This window comes from Astatotilapia calliptera, chromosome 23, assembly GCF_900246225.1.
Source record: "Astatotilapia calliptera chromosome 23, fAstCal1.2, whole genome shotgun sequence".
Classification (NCBI taxonomy): Eukaryota; Metazoa; Chordata; class Actinopteri; order Cichliformes; family Cichlidae; genus Astatotilapia; species Astatotilapia calliptera.
Window position 1 is genome coordinate 12,269,417 of NC_039323.1, and position 24,956 is coordinate 12,294,372.

Here is a 24,956-nt window from a genome sequence, read left to right on the forward strand (position 1 = left end):
TATATTTATATAGTGCTTTTCACAGATAAAAATCACAAAGTGCTTTACAACACAAGAAATGGAAATATAAAACAATGTAACAGTAAATAAAACAGCAATGCAAAACAATAAAAACACCATAAGAGGAAATTAATCAAATGCTTTTTCTTTTTAAATAAAAATGTCTTCAGCTGTTTTTTAAAAGAATCAATGGAGTCCGTGCAGCGTAGAGACAGTGGAAGAGAATTCCACAACCGTGGTGCCACTGCCAGAAAGGCCCGATCACCATGAGTTTTAAAACGAGTGTGTGGTACCACCAGCAGTCTCTGATCTTATGACCTTAAAGCTCGAGATGATGAATGTGGTTTCAGCAGGTCAGATAAATACTGGGGAGCTTGACCATGTAGGGCCCTAAAGGTTAGAACTAAAATTTTAAAATGATACCTAAAACTTAAAGTGAAGGGAGGCTAAAACAGGATTTTCCTTTGCTTCTCTGCTTCCCCTTGAGGAATGCATTTTGGTTTTTGGACTTTACGTTAAGTTTTTCTTTATCCTGCCCAACTGAGTCTGAATTTGGGACCTTCCATTCAAACCCTGACATAGGAATTCATGGTAAATACTTACACTCAGAGTGCAGCCAGAACCTTGTGGATCTGAAACTGAAATTCCTCCACTATTAGTGACGCATTTGCTGCAGGATGGTGATTTAACTACAAAATGGGATATCTGCTTGGTAGTCTCAAATCTAAACAGAAGTATGACAAGAATACAACCAGTTGGCAACCAGATGAGCTGAATCCCCTACTGCAAAAAGACTGGACACAGACGAGTTGTGCTCATTGGTGCAGACTGACTCAGATCGATTGACTGCATTTACAATTTAGATGGCAATTATTTGCAAACCTCTACTAATCTGACTGACAGTGACTGTGTGTGATCAGAACTTGGCTGTTTGGGGTCTTCCACCAGGTGGCCTGTGCAATCACCTTACAGTTAGAAGTGGTTGAGGGTGTGAATAGCAAAAAAAAACCCCAATCATCGATAAACACGGTTGACTGAGCCGTAAGAGAGCAGTTAATTTAATCAACACCCAACTGGCATTTCTGTTCAGCTGGTTAGCTTTTGTGTGTAGACCGTGTTTCAAATAAAATAGGGCAACTTAGGTAACATTAGATGAATACATAAATCTTGCTTCTTTGTATACTATTATCAAAAGTTTGAGGTCAGGCCTTATTATGGGAGTTTCTCAGAAAAGGTGAACAAGACTTGACTTTTAACTGGACATTAAAAGGCAGCAGTAGAGCTGGCATGCTGATATGTGCCAACATATGAATATAGAATTGAAAATATAGAATAATGGATAGAATAAAAGAAAAATGAGAGCAAACTGCATTTTCACCCTTGGGTATTCATCGACTTTATTCCAAAGATTGTGGTTGCACTATTGGTGCCCAACTTCAAGTTCTTCAAGGATTATAAAGTCTATATTTTACTTCACATGAACTGAACTGAAGCACTTTCAGAACAAGTATTTCTTCTGAAAATCACAAATAGCTGTATCTTTCATTCTTGCCACATCCTTGTTTTCAACTACCTAGCAATTACCTGCCTGACTAAACATCGTCCTGCTAAAATCTGTAGCCTTTTAGAGTTGTATTGTTAATTTCCAATTCGTAAGTTCAGCGTGGGTCACTGCACCAAGAACGATAAACTAGGGCAAAGTGTACAGCTTCAGCCCTGCAGTGTGAAGCTGGCACTTAATGATTATGCAGAAAAAGGCACAAAGTACATACTGTATCTGTCCTCTGCTTTGAGTCATCTTGGCACTCTCCTTCCCGGCTAAGGGTTTTCTTCTTGTACTTATTAAAGGCAGCAAAAGGTTACATGTAAGAAGGAGGCTAACTTTATCATCCATGTGGTAGGGCCTAGTGCTCAAAGTGCACAGATACAGTAGGTGAAGGCTGAAAACCAAATAATTCACACTTAGATTCAGTTTAGATTCGGGGCACGCGTGATCACAAGCATGTGATAAAACTGACTGCGCATACTGTTCTGGGTTATCTGGTTTTCACCAGATCTTTGCCATTTCTTGTGGTGTTTTCTGGACGTGTTCCCTGTCTCTGTCATCATTTTAACTTGAAGTGTAGTTTCTCATGTGACTTTTGTTTATCAGGTTTTCAGCAAACATCACAAGTTCATTCCCGTGTCTTCATCTGCATTTGGGTCAACCTCAACACATTGACGTGGTATGTAAACCTGTTTCTGCCTCACTCAGTTTTTTTTCTCCCACTGAAAGAGTCTGCTGAACGTAAATGGACTGAGGATGGTTTTAGCATGGATCGCTAGACCACACAAACAATGGTTGTTGTGGTTTATTTTGATTATCATTCATGTTTCAGAGTTGAGTTAACTTTATCAGCCCACAAAAAAGCTATCCGGTGTTTCTGTCTTTTAGTCTGCTTCAGCCAATTAAAAAAAATATATTTCAAACCTTCTGCTAACACTCAACAGCCTTAAGTCCTCTGAACATTACTGATCATAATGGCCAGCATATCCAGTTAGCAGAGAACTTATCAGATACAGGTGACACTGGTAATGAATTAAGATTTTTAATTTCATCAACTGCCCAGCTACAGCTGATAATTCTGAGACCGCATCCCAGCGCATGCATTCCTCCGGTATTCCTGCATGAAACTACAACCTGCCAACATGTGACTCGTCCCTGAAACTTGAAAAAGGTGGACCAGTTCTGCTTTTTTTGACCTTTTCTGTTGAGTAGCAATGGTGGCTGCCAGTATTTTTGTTACTTCCTCTTAAATAAGGTAGTTGTTGACACCACACAAATGATCAATGATGAGGTCACTGTATGAACAAATAATTCCTAAGAGACTAAAGCTCAGGTTGCAGACAGCTCAACTTTTTTTTTTCTACTGCCAAATCTGTGTGAAGATGTCTGAGCTGTTCAGACCTTCTGCTTATGACCAATCAGATGAAGTTATGTAGAGAGAGAGAGAGACATTATTTTATACACAACTTCTATCATTGCACAAATTTGAATGCATGTTAGACATCATGACTGTTAGTGCTAAAAGAATATTTTACTAAAGCTGTTAAAGCGGAATGAGGAATATTAACAAAAGACTGAGTAGCAGACTGATGAAGTTAGCAATGCTGTGTGTCTGAATGGCTTCAGGGTCATTAAAGAAATTGAATATATGCCAATAAAAGGTTTTCTCAAACCTTGATTCTTGTGCTGTTAGTTGAAGTTTCTTTCAGGGGAGAAAAAAAAAAAACTAAAAGTATGGATGGAAGGCACTTTCTGAAATACAGTAATGTCAAGGACAGAGAGTCACATCACTGGGCCAGAACGAGACCTGGAAAAACTCTAACAGAAGCTGAAAATACCTGCCAAGTAGGGCTGGGCGATATGGCCTAAAATCCATATCGCAATATAATTTGAAGCACATGCGGTAACGATATATATCGCGATATATTCTTTTCTTCTGTATAACGTATTTTCCACACTATAAGGCACACTTAAAATCCTTTAATTTTCTCAAAAATCGAGTGTGCCTTATGTATGAATTCTGGTTGTGCTTACTGACCTCAAACCGATTTTGGTGTGCAGAAATCTGTTAAAAAATGTTTTGATGGATTCTCAGAGTATTACGGCTGCCGTAGTAAGGAGCTTCGCGGAGTAATCTGGGTCCAAAACTCCGTCCGCTTCAGGTCCCAAAGTCAAACGAACGGTCTAAATTCTTTCATCTTTAATAAAATCATCAGCGTTGCTGCTTTAGCAGGTGTAACATTAAGTTTAACATCCATGCATCCATGAAAACAGAATTTATTAGATTTAACGGAGTTAGAAGTTAACAGGAAGTTAGCCTGCTAGTTTCCACCTAAACATTTCATACCATGTTCTGACTGAGAGATTTTTGAAACTAATTAAAACGTACAGCTCTGCTACCACTTCCAACATAAATGAAGACAGGAAACTAAACAGCAGTGGCGTTTGCAGGGTTACTGAAGTTCGACTACCTGGTATATAATGTTGTGCTACGTGATTGCTAGCGACATAGCTATGTTAGCATAACATTAGCACAGTGAAGCTGGAGGATGAACGCCAAATTTTTTTCCACTCGATAAAAGTTAACGTGAGGGATTCTGGTGGTTAGGGACAAATGCAATCGCGTAGCAGGATGCTATACACGGGCCAAACTTCAGTCAGGAGAACAACTGGGATTATTCATCCACAATACGAGGTTAGTCATTAATATACTGCAACAACATGGGAACAGAACAGCTGCGAGAGAATTCAACATTAATAAATCAATGTTACGGAAGTGGAGGAAGCGCAGTTTTTGGCTTTCCCCACATTTCAAAAGTGCTTCATCTCTTTGCTATGACTGTCGCCCGCCATAATTTGCAGATGATAATGGTTGTAGCGCTGCGATGCTTTCGACCAAAACAGGCGCAGCTTGATGACATCATCAACATGCGCTATCACGATAGAGCGGTATAGTCAAAATCTCTATCGTTGGCCAATTTATATCGTTTCTATCGTATATTGTTTATATCGCCCACCCCTACTGCCAAGCAAGGTTACTAGGTAGTCGCTGACTCTTAGATTACTTAAATAAACTGTGAAGAACAAATATATTAGAAAAAAAACCAAGGATTATTTGTCTTTTGATACAGTGGCTGTACATTAACTCCCAAAAACAACACACTGTGACATCCCCAGAGGTGCTCAGACTCTCCCACATAACTGCATCACTGAAACTGATACCTCAGGTTTTGCAGATTTTATCAGACAATCTGCCCTGCAAGAGAACAAACCAAAAACACACTGAATCCTTCCTTCCTACTAGGAAAATTTGCTTCTGTTAACAGTAGGCAAGACAAAGAGGATCCTTTGTACGCACAGGTATCATGAAAATTATGAACACTGCTAAAAACAGAAAAGATATTTCTGAGTTCATTAAATACTAACTGAACCACACGTGAAGAATATTAATATTCCAGAGACCTGTTCTATGTTGTGTTACCGAGAGCCTCATAATTTGATCCTCATGCTGATGGCTTAATTTCCCAAATCTTCAGCCACAAAGTAAAAATAAGAAATGCAACATTCTCTTTGTTCAACTAGACGCTTTGTAACTGTTAAACCATCAGTTACAAAACTGTTCTTTACACCATGGATGAGAAATGATCAAGGTCATTTTGTATTCTAGCAGGTGTGAGCCAAACAGTTACAGTGACTGCAAACTGCAGGGACATTACAAATTAATGTTATGGTGGGAGCTAAAGAAAACCACACGAGCAGGGATGTTGGAGGAGCTCTGCCAGCAGCTTCTTTCTGCAGCAGGAAATGAGCTGGCATAAATACTGTGTTTCTCTGGTCATCCAGTGTATAACAAACAGCTTGTGAGTGGGAAGCTCTCAGTGAGAAAAGCATTGTTGGCTTTTGTTTGGCAGGAATTCCTTGTTTACAGGAGGCTTCCTTGGACACTGCATTCCCAGCAAGTTCTGTATTAACACAACTACTTTATGATTACAAAGATTTGGTCTTCTCTGATTAAGCATATTGTTCACTGCTAACAAAAACATGTCTCAGAGCTTTGCTTTTTCTGATTAGCTCCTTCTTGCTGTGCTTCACGGTCACTATTTTCAAATTAAACAGCTTACTGGAAATCGGTCCCCATTTAGATGCTTTCCTTTTCAACACCTTTTCTCTAAACCACATGACCCTGATTGTTTTACACTCGGCATGGGATCTGTCCTGGTCTGTGTTTTCTGTTGGGTTCTTTGTGCAGTGTTGTACTGCCTGTGCTCGCCTGCATTTGTCTACATGTTCACTGTTATTGGTCTTTGGTTTCTTGTTAGTTTTCTCTTGTGTTGTGGTTAATTTCCCAACTTTAATTAAATATATCACAAGATAACCCTAATCCAAAGGGGAATTTACAAGTGCATAATGTTTAGATGATCTGACTGAACTAATTCTGGCTGCTGGTTAATGTGGTGTGGTGTGATGGTTGTTCTTAACATGAGTCTGAAAATACAATGTACTGAAGTTTGTATAATAAACTATGAAATATTTATAGAGCACAAAATTGCAGCAGTTGCCTCAAGGCGCTTTATATTGTAAAGACCCTACCCCTCATAATCTTGATTTATGCACTTCATAAAATGCTGATTTTATTGCATTAAATACCTTACACAAGAAGCACATTTCTTTGGGACTGACATGCAAATACACTAAATTATGACCATAAACCAGCACAAGAGGAACATTTGAGAGATCCAGGTGTATGACACATTGGTGTATGGTATTCTAATTCGGGAGCATCAAACACATGGCCCTGAAAAGTCCAGTCTGATCGACTCTTTCACTTAGGAACACATGGAAATTACCATGTCAGTTTACAGTTTACCTCCGACAAAGTTTTCACTAATGGAAAGACCATTACTTGGACAAAAAAAAAACTGGAGGAGCAAATCAACAGTTTAAAATAAACAACTTATGGAAAAGAAGTCTGCTTATAATTATAGGACAAAGTCCTGGTAACAAGCTGCCAGTGGTTTTTCCGTAATATTAAGTCTTCAATTCTTAAAGTTTAAGCCCCAAAAGCTTTTCTCCTCATGCTGTCTTTAATTCATTTCAGCAGCATTTAGATCATGTAGAAAAACACAGAGGTATTATTGAAATTGTACTTTTTAAATATAAAAGTTTGTTTCTGTTTGAGGTATGGCTGAGTCTTGCTGTAGTGGGCATCGGGGGGATAAAAGCAATTCTAACTGTACTTTTCATCAACTGATTAGCGCCGCTTGGTGATTTCCACCCACCAGGCTCAGGAGAGCAGTTAGGAGCTCATTATATCTTAATACAGCACAGTGAGGTAAAGAAGACACGACAGTCACTTGTTTTCTTTTCAGAAATAATATGATCACCTTTTAATAAAAAAAAACCCCTTTCTTTAGTGTATATGCATATATAATATAATACAGTACTCTGAAAAGCATTAACCTTCCCTCTAATTTCTCATTAAACAGATTTTAATATTAGACAAAGATAACCCGAGTGAATACAAAATCTCTTTTTTAAAATCAGTTATTTTATTAAGGAAAAGTGGGTTATCCAAGCCTGCCTACTCGTCTGTGAAAAAAAGAAACATGCACGTGTTGTGCAACCCTTGGCAGCAAGAACTGCAATCAAGTATTTGTGATATCTAGCAACGAGTCTTTCACATGCAGGAATTTTGCCTTTGCAGAATTGTTTTAATTCGGCTACACTGGAGGGTTTTTTTTAGCATGACCATGTCACGTCGGTGTGTGGAGAGAGAGAAGAGGGGACCCAAATGCAGGATTCGCAGGCTGATTGAGGATGTGGACGGTGTTTATTATGAAGACAGAATGAACAGAACATGACAGATTGCACTAAACTGAATGACTGGACTGGACTGGAAACACACGCGGAACCAACAATGATGAGACAAGGAACTAAGAGAAACCGAGGGCTTAAATACACTGGATGATGAGAATGATTAGAAACGGGTAAGAACACAGCTGAACTAAATCGAACTAATGAGACAATGGAAGTAGAACTTGGCGTAATGCACACAGACAAAAGGCTAACACAACAAAACAGGAAACATGCATGTAAACTAAATACTGACAAAAGTCCAAACAGAAAACACTGACAGAACAGCCTGTTTAAGGTCACGCCAAAGTATCTCAGTCTGATTTAAATCCAGGCTACTTCACAACCTTCATTCGTTTTTTGTTTTGCTTTTCTTTTTAGGACCTTTTCCTTCACTATTTTCTGGTAGAGAGGGGAATTCTGATGTTCCTTTTCCTGCTGCCGTTACTTGTATGATATGACGGGACTCAAACCTTCCAGAAACTTCAGCTTTTTTCTCATCAGGTCACAGAAGATTTTCCAAAGATCTGTTATTCAGTTTCTTTAGATTGCGGGACGACATGTTGCTTTTTGAGATCTTTTAGCCTACTTCACTTTGTCAGGCAACCTCCGTTTAAGTGATTTTTTTTCTTTATTCGACAGGTCAGGCAGTAATCAGGTCTGGGTTAATCACAGTTAATTCATGATTTAACAAGAGTGAGCAATTATTTTTCCACACAGTTTCCCCCCTAATTAATTAAATGATTTAAAAACTACATTTTGTATTAATATTTGTTTTCTTTGTCTAATATCAAAATTTGTTTAATCTGAAACATTTAATTTGATAAATATGCAAAAAAACCCAAACAAAATTTAAAATTAGGAAGCAGGCAATAATTAACTTTTTCACAGGAGTGAATATATATAAACTCATTTCCAGCACCTTTGTTTAGCCATTACATTCAGCTTTTAATAATACATACAAAAAATGAATAATGATAATAAAAAATGTAATAACTTTTAATTTCTCTTCAGATTTTGGTCGAATCTGAATACTCTGTCTTTAAAGTGGACGTGGAATTTTTAGTCCTTATCTCCTGACACAGTCGTGCATGTTTGAAGAGTCTGTTCTTTAGTTATTACAAGTCACTTTTTAAATGAAGTTGTTCAAAGTGGAACTTCATTGTGTTTGCAAGACAGGGTGAACTTTTGGTACTGTAATTAAATCTTACATGTAGAAGTCCTTGTCCTGTCCTCACTTTTTCATAGCAGCTGGGACATGACATGTAATATATTGTCTTTTGTGGACTCGCTTCCTTCTGACAGGTTTAGAAGACAGGCAATTTATCAGGTATACTATTTCCTCAGGAGATTCAATAAACAGCCTACAAAAAGCTGTTTTTACCAGCAACATGAACAAGCTTTTAGTAAGCACACTATTAATCAATGTTAGACAAACATTTAAGTGTTTTCTGTAAAGATGAAAGTTTTTTATCTGTTCTCAGATAAAACTTTAGTGTGAAAATAATGCCACACATTTCACCTGTATTCAGTGTTAACTCATGATGTTCAAGATGATGACAATACCTGATATCTTAGCATTTATGCCAATTAGCATTAAGCATAAAGTCTTTCCAAAATAGAAATACATTGATCAAATTTAGGGATTGTTGTAAGATAAATAATCTTCAAAGACAGTTTTTCAAATTGACCAAATTGACCTCTTGTAAAATTCTGGTTGACTAATTTCTCATAGACTTCATTTTAAGAATAAAAATAAGCGTTAACTGGAAAAATAATAATAAAGTTCAAATCTATACAACTTGGACAATGTCTTTTAATCTGTGCTTGCTGGATTCATGCGTGAAGAAATAAAATTGTGCTGCTTGCTTTGACAGGAGTGACTTTGGTTGGCAAACCTCTGAACGCAGATACAGATACGCACAAACTATGCTTGAATGGAAGAACGTTAGCATCTCGGTATGAATGTTTGAGATTCAGAATGAAGGGTTTCATTTTGTCTCCGGCAGTACTTCGACTTCACGAGTTCTACGTAGGCGCTGCCAGCTTTTCGTCACAGGACTAGGCATAATGTATAAGGGAACAAATGAACACTAATCGGGCCATTGTTAAAAATGTCACCACAGGTGTGCAGAAAAGTCTTTGACATGTGAAAACGGTCTGCTGAGTTTCTTCAGAAAGGAATTAATCACCACCTGTCTCTTGGAGAAGTCATGGCACCCTGAAATAAACGTTGCATTGTAATTAGAACCAATACAAGTATGACAACTGATGTGACCACATGAACTGCTCTGTGACTATACGATTTACAATACTGTAAGCTGGTTGCACAGCAGAGACGGTGCTTTACAGCCTATAGAGCACTTTATAAGCAGTAAAGCTGATTCAAGGACAAATTACATATTTACAAATTAAATACTTATTTGATCCCTTGCTAAATTTGTGCATTTGCTCACTTACAAAGAATCCAAAGATCCAAAAATAAAAATTGAGAAATTTTATGCAACTTTTGCATGTCATTGAGTTGAGAGAAAGTATTTGATCTCCGACAACCCAGTCAGAATTCTGGCTCTCAATCAGTCAATTAATTATAGATGCTCCTGATCATTTCATTATCTGCATGTACGACACCTGTCCATAGAATCAATTTCTTCCATTCAAACTTCTCCACCACCTGGAAAAAGCCCAAAGACTGCCTCACATCAGGAACAAGATTGCAGACCTGCACATGGGCTACAAGACCATCTGCAAGAAGACTGACAAGAAGGTGATAACTGTTGGTCATTTTATATTTCTCCTATTTCCAAATAATGTAACCATCAGTTACCTTCGGTCTGCAACTCCGTCAAAGATCTTGCCTCTTTGGGTGAAGATAAAAGGCAGTTGATCAGCCCAACACTACACAGCAGTTGAGACTGCAGTCACCAAAAACATCGCTGGTAACAAAGTATGCTGTAATTGAGTGAAATGCTGCAGTGCAAAAGAAGGCGCAAAAGAAAATGAGCGCACCGCACAGCTTTGTATTCAAGCTGTTTGGCGTCAACTTGACCCACTGTGTTGGGAGGAAATGGAAACATTAGGTTTGGGGCTGTTGTGTTTGATAAGGAAACAGGGCGTCTTCACTGCATTGGGGAGACCAATGGACAGGGCCATGTACTGGAAAATCTTGGACGAGAACCTCCTTCACTCAGCCAGAAGACTGAAAATTGGTTGTGGATAGATTTGCCATCATCACAATCACACAAAACATACCACCAAATTTATAAAGGAGTGGCTAAAGAAGAAGTAAATTAAGGTCATGGAGTTGCCTAGCAAGTCTCCAGACCTCAGTTGCCAAGCGGAAGCCAAGAAACTTGAATGATTTAGAGAGTTTCTGTAAAGGGGAGTGAGCCAAATTCTCTCCCAAGATGTATGCAACCCTGGTGACCAACTACAAGAAAAGGCTTACCAACAGGAGTTTCTCCACTAGGTAATAAATCATATTTTGTTTCAGAATCAAATATTTATTTGTAAATGAATTTTTAAGTTTTATGAAATACATTTTTCTGGATTTGTGGTTGACATTCTTTCTCTCGCCAATAAAATGAAAGAACCATAAACTTTAGAAACTGTTCATTTCTTTGTTAGTTAAGCATACTCACAAATTAAGCACAGGGTCAAAAGATATTTCTCCCACTGTCTCAAATATCCCAAATATAAACTTCAAGGCTTGCTTTTCATTTACTGAAGTCAGAACATCAAAGCAACAGTGAAACATTCAGCATGACAAAATGGATCAATACAGGAACAAGTAAGCATGTCACAATGATTCTCCTCTGACAGAAGGATTTGGTTTGTATCTGAACACAAGCAGATCTAATTTATTTCCTGCTTTTCTTCTGGGTCACACAGGTCTGTGCAAGCACTGCACTTTCCTCTTCCAGACACTGTGACAAAAAGTAGCTTTCAGTTTGCACCAACAGCAAAGCTCGAGAGCTGTATCAGGTTTGAGGAAAACGCTGATGTCTGCAGCTACAACGAAATCTTTTTTTCTTTCCTCTTTTTTTTTGTGAAATAAAGTGACTAAAAGCGTCTGTACATTCATCATCTGTGACAAAGTCACTCAAGTGGCAACAGTGATGACAAGGTTAAAGCCCGCGGCTAACCCATGGTGCAACCACAGAGGTGTTTTTGCCTAATTTTGCTGATTAGACTTTGGAAAAACTGTGTGTGGGTGTGTGAAGACTGTTGAACTGACAGCCAGCAGAAAAGTTGATAATGGATGGGTGGAACAGCTTACACATGTATGTTACACATGAGATGGTTTAACCACCCAGAATAACTAAAGACACGTGCTTGTTTTAGAAAACTGAAGCGAGCTAACACTAGCATTTAGCTTTGAGTACATCTGGGCCTGGTTTAGGCTATAGCCGAGACAATACTGGATATGGTTCTATCACAGTAGTTTCATAAACATAGTATTTAGTCTTTCCCAAGCAGGTTTGTCATGGCCACAATTTGCTGCAGGATTTCATCCATCAGCAGCAGTGCATAGCTGGTGGCATGGTGTGTTGGTCCCGGGTTTAACCTCTTCCTGCTGGCATGTAGCAGAGTGTTGTAGTTTTTGTAGAGGACCAAAATATGGAGATGGAGAAGTCCATCCTGTCACTGCTTCAACTCCTCTCCACGTTCACCTTCAGATGAGTCAGAGTTGGATTCTAGATGGTCTGTTTCTACCACTGAGGCCTCCTCCATGTCAGCTTCAGTCCTCAGAGGAGGATGAGGCATCACCTTCACAAATATTTTGCACAAGCATTTCCAGAGCCTCCTGTGTGCTGCAAAGTCTTGCAATCTCCAAACTGACAGCTCTTGCACTACTGACCATACTTTAAGCATGGGTGCAGTGCAAAACACTGTCAAATTTTGTTTTGGTTCTTGCTGCTAAGAGATCTTTAAAGCTCTGACAGGTTACTGATCATTTACTGTTATTGAATTATTTTATAAACCCGAGCGTCACCTTCTAAGAGAAAAAACTTGAAGGTGAACATCTCTCTCTCACTCACTCACTCACTCACTCACACACACACACACACACACACTTTAGTAGCAAGGCACTCTTGCAGAAAATAGAAAAAGTGTGAAATGTGCATGCTTTGAACGGTAAAAGGTGGAAAAAATAAAAATTAAAAATTGAAGGCAAGTAGTCCAAAATAAAATCTGAACATAAAGGAACGCATTAGTTAATGTCAAAATAAATGTGGGATCATGATTGATAATTTTCAATGGGGCATTTTTGGGCTTTAGGATAAAATTTGGCCGTTTTTGCATAGCTTAGCTATTTTAAGCTAATTTAAAGGAACTGAGGCAACAATTCTAAAATGAAAAACAAAAAACAAAAAAACAAATCACCTGGAAAAAATTATCTATATTTATTCAGCACAACCAAAACAGCATGAAAACAAAAAAAGAAAATGGAGTGGCACAAAATGTCCCCAGGCTCATCTGAGGTGTAACGGAACTAACCGTGCTCGTAAAGAAGACCATATTTATCTCCATCCATCCATCCATTCACTTCCGCTTATCCTTTTCAGGGTCGCGGGGGGCGCTGGAGCCTATCCCAGCTGTCATAGGGCGAGAGGCGGGGTACACCCTGGACAGGTCGCCAGTCTGTCGCAAGGCTAACACACAGGGACAGACAACCATTCACACTCACATTCATTTGCACATTCACACCTAGTGACAATTTGGGTTATCCAATTAACCTATCCCCACAAACTGCATGTCTTTGGACGGTGGGAGGAAGCCGGAGTACCTGGAGGGAACTGTGGAGCAGGGAAATTATTTTACCGCTATTGTTAAATAATTGTCATCAGTACCATTGCATTAAGAATATAATCTGTAGTTTATATTGCATTTAGAGGTTTAAACAGCGTCTCTCTCAGAAAGACTAAGTTGCAGGCTGACAGGAAGTTGCAGGAAGTTTGCAGAAGTGAAAGCAAAGTCGAAGTTATTTTGAGGAGCAGCAGGCCAGACGAGGCTATTTGAATTACTAGGTTATTCAAAATGATCATTGCTTTAACAAAGTAACAGATAGCTTTAAGAAGGCCTTAAGATGCTTATGCACACAGTTATTATGTTTAGTAGAGGTTCTTGATTAAAACATTTATTTAGTAGAAGACATACACATAGTCTCAGTGAGCCTCCGTTCTGGTGAAAGGTCAGAAGTGCAACAGGTGACACAGAGAGCATGTGAGGTCAACACACACACACACACACACACACATTAGTTAGATTTTTTTAGAGAAGAGGTTACTCATGTCTGGCTGTAACTGCAAAAGTGTCTCGGTAAAAGAGGAACCGTTCCTTGTTGTCTCGGCAAGAAAGAGGAACAAGACAAGAACGGAAAGTACCAGCCATGAAAATAGAAGATGATCTTCTGGGTTAAAAGTCTGATCTATGTATAAAATGTATCTGTGACGCATGAAGGGGCGTCAGTAAATCAAACCCTGATGCTATAAAATATCTGTTCATGCTTTGATTAAGTCGAGGACTACTGGCTGTCTGCGTACAGAGTGTCTTCCCACACGTGTGTTCATTAAAATCATTGTTTGACCAAGATCCTCTGGACCATGGGTGGTTTGTACTCTCCCTCCTCAATTGTGAACCTTAACAGAACCCACGCAGACACGGGGAGAACATGCAAACTCCACACAGAAAGACCCCGGCCTGATGTTAGAATTGAACTCAGGACCTTCTTGCTGTGCGGCAACAGTGCTAACCACCGTGCCACCGTGCTGCCCTACCCTATTTATCTACTGGGTTATATTCCTTGTCCCTTCTTTATTAATGAAATAAATCAATATTTATTTACATTTAACAAGAGAGCAAAGAGTAGTTTGTGTGAAATAAGTCAGAGATAGACAAAGCTCATGAAAATACATAAAAAGGAGACTGATTGTTAAAGCACTTAATACAACATTAAAAGGGGGAAAGTTAATAAAAAAGGAAGTGATGTGGTTGTGAAGCAGTAAATAAAATGCTGATTGATTGACATATTTTGCTGTATTAAATATTAGCCTATAGCTGGCAACCCGTAGTGTTGGCATCAAATAGCAAACTTTGATGACTGTTTAGGCAGCAAAAAATCGATAATTTGCTTTTCTGCAATCTCATATATGCCAATGCGTTCAAGCAATTGGCTGAATCAGTGTATAAAGAAATTGATAGATTATGTGTTAATCATATCATGTTATCAAAAATGAGAGATTTGGATGGATTTATTGATTGGCACGTGCTGACTGCATTCCTTTTACAATCAGGACTGGAGAGCAGCAGACTGCTGAAACACCAAAGGAGGAGGAAATATGGCGAAGAGGTGAGCCTCCAAAAGACTAAATAGAGGTAACACATTTTTTAAAGGGGCCATTATAGCACAATGGAAGCAGAAGCTCTGAGACCAGGGCTGTGAAAGTTTACAAACCACATAAAATCTCTTGCATGAATGCTTTGTGAGCATCACAATTTAAATAATTTTTTCCTCAAGGTTTTGCTAATGCTGCTTAAAGAACAGTAACAAAGATGAAGAACTAAAATTCCTTATTTCAGTGTCAATCTGTGAACAGACAGCCTAACACACCTGACTAAACCAGTAACAGCAGTAATAGTATGTCATACTGGCATTAGAAAAAAAACTACAGTAATTAACCAAACGATGGATTTTATGATGAAGCATTGCAGGCCTTACCTTTGTCCTCACTTACTTCTCTTATTTTACAGACTTAATGCCACACAAACAGAAATGATCCTGTTTTTTGTTTGGCTCAGCAGTTCTTCCTTTTTGGACTAAGCAACTCACATCCCTCAGCTTATCAGACCATCAGTCCTCTCTCTATCTTCTTCAGAAGCCCCTCCCTCATTCTTCACATACACTCTAAGTGTGTTAAAAGTGCCCATCTCTCACCTCTCTTAACAATTTGTATGCTTTCCTCCTCTTCCTACATCCAAACTGATCTCATCCCTCTGATTTGACAGCATTTAAGCCTCTCATGCTGCAGGCTCCTCAGCCTTTGGGAGATGAGGTTTTATTTATTTATTTCATTTTCATTTTTCTGTGCTGATTTCTTGTGATATTTGTATGTTGTCCTTGTACTTTTTCTTTCTTTTCTTCTTTTATATTGAGGATTGGAGGAAACATAAAAGATAACGAACAAGGCTATGCTTTAAGCAGAATTATGCTGCGCATAATACATGCAGAAATGTAAGGAGAGAATTTAAACTATAAGAAGTGTTACATTTATTTATGCAATATATGCAAGTTTTGGAATAAATTCAGATTAAATTTTAAAGCCAACATGTTAAAATAAAATATAACCCTTATACTGCACAACAGAGGGGGGGAAAAGTGCTAAATACTGCACTAAATGCTAAAATACTATTATATACTGATTAGATATGTTTGTACATTAAAATCATCAAAGTGGAAAGTTACATATATTCATATGTTGCTGCTTGAAAAGATAACAGTTAGTAAATAACTGTTAAGTAAGTAACTGCTAAATAATAAGTTATGGAAACAGATTTGACAGATAAATGAGGTGGTGATGCTTTAAGATGAAAGATAAAGATGTTGTTCTGCATTTGTTTTGGTACCAGCAGGAGAATTAGACCTATTATGCTCAATTCCCGAGCGCACCGCACAGCTTTGTATGAGCACAGCTCAAAACCAGACTCGGTGTCTGAAACAAGCTGTCTCCCTTTAAGGTAGCTTTTATCTGATTGGCTGTCTCCTGCAAACCAGCAGGTGACTGGAACTTATGTACTCGCAGCACTGCCATGCCCCGAGATGACCATATTAGGAATATCCACTCTCTATTATGCCCGACAGATCCATTAGGAGAAAAAAAACAAACTCTCAGAGATAAATATTAATATCATTCAAAATTCATAATGAATTTTGGCCATGTTGTATAAGCTGTTCCAGTGAAATTATCTTATAAATGGTGAGTACCAAAAACAGGTAAACATATTTGTGTTAGGATGGACCTAAAATATCTTTATCTGCACACAGACAGGTAAACTGTTCTGAATTAGTTCAAGTGTCAGTCGCTGACATCCAAAAGTTTGAATCAGCTGCTGCTGCTGAGACACTCTCACCTTTCAACCTGTGTTGTATTCCTCATAAACCTGTAAACATGTACATATAATTTCATGTAGATTAATGGAGAAAGGTCTGACTTACCATATTTATTGAAGAAACTGGCCCGATACTGTTCACGTATATATCAACGTCAATGACAGTTGGTTTAACTGCAGGGGAAACAGAAGAAAAAGGGTAAAGAAAATCAGTGCTGATTGAGACATTTAAAAACCATACCTGCCTCTTTGTAAATCAAAGAGAAGCAGAGCGAAGATGCATTAATGAAAATTTACTGTTCAGAATTATTTAAAGAATGAGCAGCTGCTGAGAGAAGCAACCCTCTGGAAGTTCTGGTTGTTAAAAATCTTTAATGCAGCAATTATGCTGCGTTTTCACCAACGGGCCACAGACTGCACCACAGTGCAGCGCAGAATTACACTTTAATTTCAGACAAAGACAACTCCATGTAGAATATCAGAGGAAAATCAGAAGTAGTCCACTGGGTCTTGGTCCCACTTTTCCCTGCAGGTTTTCACCCTCGCCAGCTAATCGTGAGCTGAATTACACCCGAGACACCAGCTAAATGCAATTAAGTGATAAACCATTGGAGCCTCCATCTCTGACTGGACCAGTGGATGTGGACTGATGTTTCTATATCATATGAAGGTAGTAAATGACAAAACAAATTAAAAATGCCAAAATCTGACATGAGGTCATCAGCACAGGTAGCAAGAAGCTAACAGAGCAAAACGGTTAGTTTGTAAGCTACTAATCTAATCACAGCATAATATAATTATTTAACCACAGACTTGAGGAGACACGTCACACAGTTTTACCTTCACAATATTCCTGAACACAGTTTGTTGCTATTTATATACCAGTGACCTACTTAGATTGACTCGACACGGTTCACCACAGTTTTCAGGGTTTTCCATTAGGTACCTGGTACCAGGTGCTTTTTTAGTTCCAAGCGATCCGAACAGGTACTAAAATGTGGCGTTGTCAGACTGCATGCCACCGATTGGCTGGTCAGTAGCATCTCTTAATGAGTCATGAGAGTGTCTCCTTCATGAAAATCAAAACCGCCATTTTTGAAACCCGGCAATGGGAAAAATGGCTTCAAAAAAATAGTAGGTACTAATGGAAAATAGGCTTAAAAGACTTGTGTTTGTGTGACTGTGGTGACCTTAATTCACAGGTAACATAAAATGTTTCTCAACTTAAGGAAATCATTAATATAATATAATATAATATAATATGATTAATATTACACATGATGAGGGTTATCTATGTAACCACAGCATGTCAGTGACTGTGGCCTGCAAAGAGTATACACTATATGTAAACAAAGCTTAAAACATCCGCCCACTGTGCAAAGAGATGTTGGATTAATGACAGAAATTATTTCAATGTCAAACTTAGGCTCATTTTAGATGGCACTTTTATACTGCTTCTAGGGGCTCTGTAGTCCCATGTTTCCAGAGGGTGGAGGACCTGTTCCCCACCCCCTGGAAACATGGGAAACAGTTATGTGTAAAGGAATGCAGAGTGATGGTCCATAATCAGTGGATGGTTGGTGCGGGCTCTTGATGCTAAAACAAAAGTGAGCAGCTGCACGGTGAATTTGGAGCAGAAATGTCCCCAGCTTCTCACAGGAAGTTTGCACAATGGCTATATCGACAAAGACTATCTAGCAGATTGTGCAAGTGTTTGTGTATGAACTGGACTAACTCTCATACTTTTTGTCGCAACTTCTCTCAGTCTAGCTACTGATCACAACCACAATCTTCATTCATTCTTCACAATAAAACAGGATAACTGTAAAAAATGAACCATATATAATGCAAATGTTCTTTTAAACTTATTTCAACACATTTTAATAAATTACAGTTTGACCTGGTTAAAAACAAATAAGTTGATTAATTTAAATGAATAAACCACAAAAAACTACCCAGTCCAAAGTTCAAATGTTGAACATCATATTGACCTCCAAGTTGGGTCATGCTTGGAGGTCCAATTTGTGGACCTAGTTTGGACATTGTATAGATGTCCAGAATTGGTCATGGACTGATGAACCCAATGCACGTCTATCCCACGTCCAGTGTTCAGTGGGTGGTGTTTGTATTTGCTTGTTGTTTTCCAAAATTTACATCCAGTCTAATATTTGATTGATCTATGGATCCACCAAGCCACCTAGAAGGGCTCGTATTAGGTGATATGTATACAGCAACTGATAACTTACTAAATACATGCTAGGCTTTCAAATAAGATGAGATTGGCTGCATCTGTACAATCTGGTAATTATGGCTGTAACACACTGAGCCAACAATTTTCACACCAGGAAGTTGCCTCAGTCTTCATTTTTTTGCAACCACCATCAATATACATCGATACACACATTCCAAACACAACAACTTAAAGGACTTCCTTTCTGCTTTTCTTTAATTAATTTACACCAGCCTGCCTTATTCATGGAGGGACACCCCTGGCTTTCCCCGCCTCTGCTGCTCTCGGTCATTTCATGGACAGGTGTAAAAGTGTCATTTAAACCTCAAGCTTTAACAGCTAAGTGACAGCTGTGACACACTGCTGCCACGAGTGTTCACATTTGCATAGCAAAGAGCTCTTCCATCATTTTACATTACCTGTCTTTAGAGTCTTCATGTCTCAGCCAATTAAATGCACAGCGAGAATTTTTTACACCTGCCAGTCTCCCTTCCAGCATTCGCTTCACATGCTAACAGATGGCACATGAGAGAACATTTCTGGAGAGCTCCCGCTGAGGCAGCTTTTCAAGGCCACTATATTCATAATGGCACAACACCTGGTGAGCAAACTAAATTGATCTGAGGTAAAATGTAAAAATATCTGGAATATTTGTCCAAAACCTCTCATCATAACTTTTTTTAACACCACCACCACCACATAGGCCAGGCTGCAAGTACTTACACTCCTACAGGTGAAGTGTGTGGAAGCTGTCAGATGATTATGTCAGTGACTGCAACAGGATACGTGCTGGCAGCAGAGCGACCGCCCAGGCAACAAAGTAATTGGACACAATTAACCCTGATAGTTGGGCAGCAACACACTCGTGCTGCTCGTTTCCTCACCTGTGCTAATTGCTCCTGAACAGCACGCATACATGAGAAACACCGGTCAATTTTCTTTTTCAAAACAAAAAACTCATCATGAGGTCAGTCTTCAAATAAGGAAGAGTCACACTCTCAGTATTTTATAACAGTCAACAGAGATGGAGACAAGGGTCAAACAAGCAGAAAAACAATGACTTAAAGTGACCCCAAAATTTCCCCTTCTTTTGATTGCACACGTGAGTCATAGTACATCTATCATTATATAAAGGTATACTGCTGTGTAACTGTGCTTTTCTTATGCTTAAATGGATCAGCATGAATCACTGACCTAAAAAGTTCAACAGGAAGTACTGTGATGTCATACTGTGCAATGAAAAGTATGTGGAGGTCGAGGTTTTCAAAGGGCAAGTGAGCATTTTGATTACAAATTAAACCCTCAAATGTCTCAAGCCATTTAGCAACTAAAATGATTGTTATATTTTATAAAAGAATATTGGTTCTCTGTTTGTGCTTCTAATATTTGTAATGTATGAAAGATTCAATACTGTGCTTACTGTCTGACCACTTTTACTCTTCACACAGCCTGAGCTGTCTGAACCATAAATTCCACATTTGGATTCTTCACTTCATCAAACCTGTTGTCACTGATTTCAGTCCAGTTCTTGTGTAACTTGGCATACCACAGCCTTTTTTCGCTGTTTCCCTAAGAATGACTCGTTGACAGCCGATATGTCTTCAGATCAACTGAAGGTCCAAATGCTTCTCTCAGCTCCTGTGTCAGGTCTCTGCTGTTATCTTTCCTATTTCTTAAGGACATGACTTTCAGATACTGTTCATCTGCTTTAGATAATTTTTTAGGCCTGCTACTTCTGCTTTTGTCCTCTACTTGTCCAGTTCCTTTATTTATTTTTAAAGGACACGCTGCACACCATGCTGAGACAGGCCAAGTTTTGAGCTAATAGCTCTTTGAGAATCACCTTGTTAGTCCAAAAAAATCTGTTTTATGCCTGTCGAGCTGCATTATCTTTGGCATTTTTCAATGATTCAGCTAAAGAAATTAGAAAACTATTTTTTGTGACATACTGCTTGTAACAAAGTCCCTAAAGGTACATTTTTAGAATTGGTTCATACTTGTTTGTTATGTTATGTGGGATTAACAGTGTTTCATTCCTTTTAGGCGCCTTTTTTATGCTTGAATGATTCATAGATCAGTGTAAAATGGGTTAACAAAAATAAAAAAAATAAAAGAAGAAAACATAAAAATCAAGACAATCAGCTACATAATAAAAAGGACACATTATACACAAAAATGAAAAAGAACATGTACCAGAGTTTTTGCAGAATTACAAATACAACCCTCTGAAATGTTTCAGTGAAGGAGATGCAGCTTCATAGTTTTTGTAGCTCAATGCAAGTTCGTTTTAAAAAAGAATCACAGCTGACCTTAAAAATTTCGATCTGTAAGTTCTTTGTTTAAATTCAATCAAGGAGCGGCGGTAAGGAGGCAGTCATTGCAGCAGAGCTTTGTCACTGACAGACATGCAATACATACTCTCTTCGATTTGCTGGGGTTCACCATCCTAGCGAATTGAGATCTGTTTCTATAAAAAATATCCTATTTTCAGCTTTAATTGTCTTTTAATATGTTTTTAAAAGTGTATCATCCAGAAAAATCTGAACATGGACTACAGGCTGGATAATTGTAGGTGACCTTGTAAATGTCATACTTAGACTTATTTTAAAACTTTGATAAAACTATGTGTGATCAGAGAAAAGCATAAGTCTGTGTGGTTGCAGACCAGGTGCATGTCTTTGGAATAACCATTTCAAAGGTAATGCACACCATCACAATTTTGGTTGTGCCACTATTTTCCCTTGTGTGACTACAAAAACGAGCCAAAACGAGATGCCTAATTATGGAATAATTACCACCAAATTACAACCAAATCAATGATTCTAATGTTTTAAAAAAAAAACATACATATTTTCAGGCAATTTTCCATAATCCTGGAAACCATTAGCCAGACTAACAGGCCAATTCCTGCATGAAAAGAAATATATTCACAAATTCATGGCAGGAAATAGTTATGAAATTTAAAATATTCTAATGGCAAATAAAATGACAGGTCATAAATGGGCCTCCCATGTTTAGTGGGTCATGTCTCCAGTGTAGGTTTGGTTCTGTCTTTATGTTTATTCATCTGTTTCCCAGTTGTGTCTCTTCCATATGTCACAATGTCAAGTCTGCATTTTTGTGCACATCTCTTGGTTCCTGTTTTACTTTAACAGTCTCGCGTCCCGTGTCCCGTGTTTTGAGTTTCCCCTTTGTCTCGTCATATCAGCTGTCTTGTCTTGTCTTGTCAAGTCAAAGGTTCCATCCAGGTCTCAGGTTATCAAGTATTGGTTTTCTGTGTTTAGCTTTCTGCAGTTTATGTTTTTATTAGTCATCCCAGTCTCCTCTTGCCTTTTGCTTTGTAGTATTTTGTGCAGCCAACAATAAAGGCTTCCACCTCTCCGTTGTCTGCATTTGGTTCCACCTCTTTCTCTTCACACAATCTACCCTTGCATATCATGACACAAACAGGTGAATCAGCATTTGTACAACTTAAAAATTTTCCAATTCTAAAACCTTGCTTCACGACTCATCGGCGGAGATTCTTCTGGCAATTTTTCTGATTTTGCATAACCAGTAGGCGCAAGCGACAAGTCTGTCAGTCTTGCCTTATCAAGAAACGGCTAGTTCTCCCAGAAATGAAGAAACCACAGTTTTGAAATAAGAGACATTCACAAAGTCTGCCACTCATATCATTATACACACAGAATTGAGCATAAATGGAAAGTTTTTCTTGTCTTCCACTCCAGCAAGAATAGATCGAACTGAGTGGGCTGTAAGAGACTACAAACAAAATCTAGTTCAGTATTTAATTATGTCTCATTGAAGATGTGTATCTTTGGCAGTGAAGCTGCATTACATTACTTTCTTCATTATGTACAGTATAATTGGGTGGCAGGCTGTAATTCAGCACCTGCATACAGTACCACTTAGCAACAGTTAGGCTGTGACTAGTCAATCAGTAGATGGAGACAGCTCATTAACTTTAGGGAAAGAGATGGCATGAACTAGAAATTAATTAGCATTAGTGTGTAGGTTATTTATCCATGCAGCCATCAGAGAATACTATCTGTGGTTCCATGTTGTACTGTTCAGATCAAATACCAACACATTAAAAAGTGTGCGATCAGCTGTGCACTGGTGAACGGGCACTTGGAGACATTTATACGCTCCTCCAATGAAGGGAAGCCTGTTGTGAGATTTATTTGCCATTAGAGTGGGCAGAGCATGATGAACAGGTCTATAGAGACATTAGCTAATCTTGCTTCAGGTTTGCACTGGAGCCTGGCCCTGTCTGTACATGAGCCGGCGGCGACGAGCGGAGACAAACTGCAACCTCGTCTCTGTGTTTGACACACTGACAGTGATATTTACGGCAAACAAAAACGTGTCACCGTAGCTGCATATTTGCCTTTCTGTGGTAAAACAAAATTAGAAATGTCCTTGTCAGGCTGCGCTCGGCTGTCAGCTCTATTCAAAGAGAACGGATTTGAATAAAATAAAAGACAAAGGAATGCCAGGACGGTACTCATCTATAAGTCCATGTTACTTCTCACCTCTCTTTATCTTTTGCTGCTTTAGTCTCCATGAACTGTCAAACGATGACAAACAGCACTGAAAATGCATTTTCATTATCTTTGCTTTCACTGGATGTAACATTCGTAACCATCCGAGTTTATTTAAATAGTCAAACTGATCAGTTCTTCTGACCTCCTGTGTTATTCTGAGGGAATTTGGCTCTACCCACCAAATCCTCTATTGAGTGGCTACCTTCTGTTTTTCAGTAATTTCTCAGGACTTATCACAAAAAGGTATAGAGCAAGAAGTAAGTGCCATGGTTCCCAGGTCTTTGAGAAATGGTTTTTAGTTTTCTGAGTTTTAGTTTCCTTTTGAGATTAAGTATATTTAATGTTTGAGTTGTTTCTTGACTCTTGTTATCTGGTGGTTCCAGTTTGCTGTTGTGCTCGCTTTGTTTAGAGCTGTTTTAATACAGTTCTTCATATTATGAGATTTTCAAGTCTAATTAGTTTGTGTTGTCACATTAATATCATTACAAAGTATTTGTTAAACTTTTTAAATACATATATTGCAAAATTCACATCAGTTTTTTCTAATCTTGGTAATTATTGTGTTTCTTTATTTCTAATTCAGTTGGATTCTGATCTACACAGTGATGGCAAAGTGTTATCATAATTATACTATACTTATAAAGACTCATAATGTATAAACCTACCATAAAGTATATAAAACTGAAAAAGTTTGACTATATAAAAATGAACCGTATTTAACTACAGACTTGGTGAATATAAGAACACTGGATATTATGATTTTGATCTAGTTATTAACATTTTATCTTGCAATTAAAATTGTAATTCTGTAGTTAAACAAAATGTTATATCATATAATCTCAAGTGGAAAATGTCTGTCTTAATTTTCTGTCATTTTAAAACTGTGAAATAACTCAAATGTTTAATTTTAAAATTAATCATAGTTTTGAGTATCTCTTTTCAATCTAAGTCACAATGTAACATGAAATATAGTTTTTCTACTAGTCCTCGTACCACAACATTATTACTTATGTTTATAATCCTTTCATTTATCAGACAAAGAAACTTTGATTGAAATATTAAATTAAAAAAAAAGATCTTTTAACTTAACGTAAACCGGCTTTAACAACTCATTTACCTTGATGACATAAGTTCACTTAAAAAAACTTCTCTTACAATCTGATTATTTTGTCAAATCAAATGTTTGAATAACTGTTCTATAATCCTGCTTCAGTAAGTCATAATTTTGACTTATAATTATAATAACTGACCAAAAAACTTGTTCAAATTCTGATTATTACCAAGAAACATTTTTACCAACCAATCTTTTTGACTAGATACCTCACACACGTGACTACATAATTTATTAAGTATCTCAAGCTTTAGAAAAATCATTTAAAAATTATTATTATCATTTTTTTCTTGTCCTTCCCCATAGTTGGAGTAGCTACTACCCACTGCTGCATATTTTAGTCTGGTTGTTAATCACATGAGCTAGCAGGAACTCTTGATGACTCCTGGGGGCTCAACCCGGGGTAGCGGTCATGTCCGGTTAGGGCCTCTGTTGGCTCTCAGGTGACTGTTTCCTCGTGGCTGCGTGCAGCGGGACTAGGGGAGGGTCTGTGCTGACGGACGTGGGTTACTGACCTGGTAGCCTGGCTGCCCCTGGGTGGGTCCGGGATGGGCGTGA

At 38.2% G+C, this 24,956-nt stretch overlaps 1 protein-coding gene across 7 annotated transcripts in view; it reads right to left on the reverse strand.

The window, feature by feature from the left end:
* The window catches only part of gabrg3 (gamma-aminobutyric acid type A receptor subunit gamma3), an 84,591-nt gene that overhangs the window by 30,821 nt on the left and 28,814 nt on the right, over positions 1 to 24,956 (reverse strand). For 5 of the 7 annotated variants that reach the window (XR_003271337.1, XM_026160191.1, XM_026160185.1 and 2 more), the window contains one exon: positions 16,617 to 16,684. Coding sequence is in view for 6 of the 7 variants with exons in the window: in XM_026160191.1 (XP_026015976.1) it covers positions 16,617 to 16,684 (68 nt within the window). In the remaining variant the exon portion in view is untranslated. Of the gene's footprint in view, positions 1 to 16,616; positions 16,685 to 19,159; positions 19,408 to 19,463; positions 19,760 to 24,956 lie in introns of those variants that run through there. The other 2 variants (XM_026160189.1, XM_026160187.1) reach the window with 2 other exon arrangements.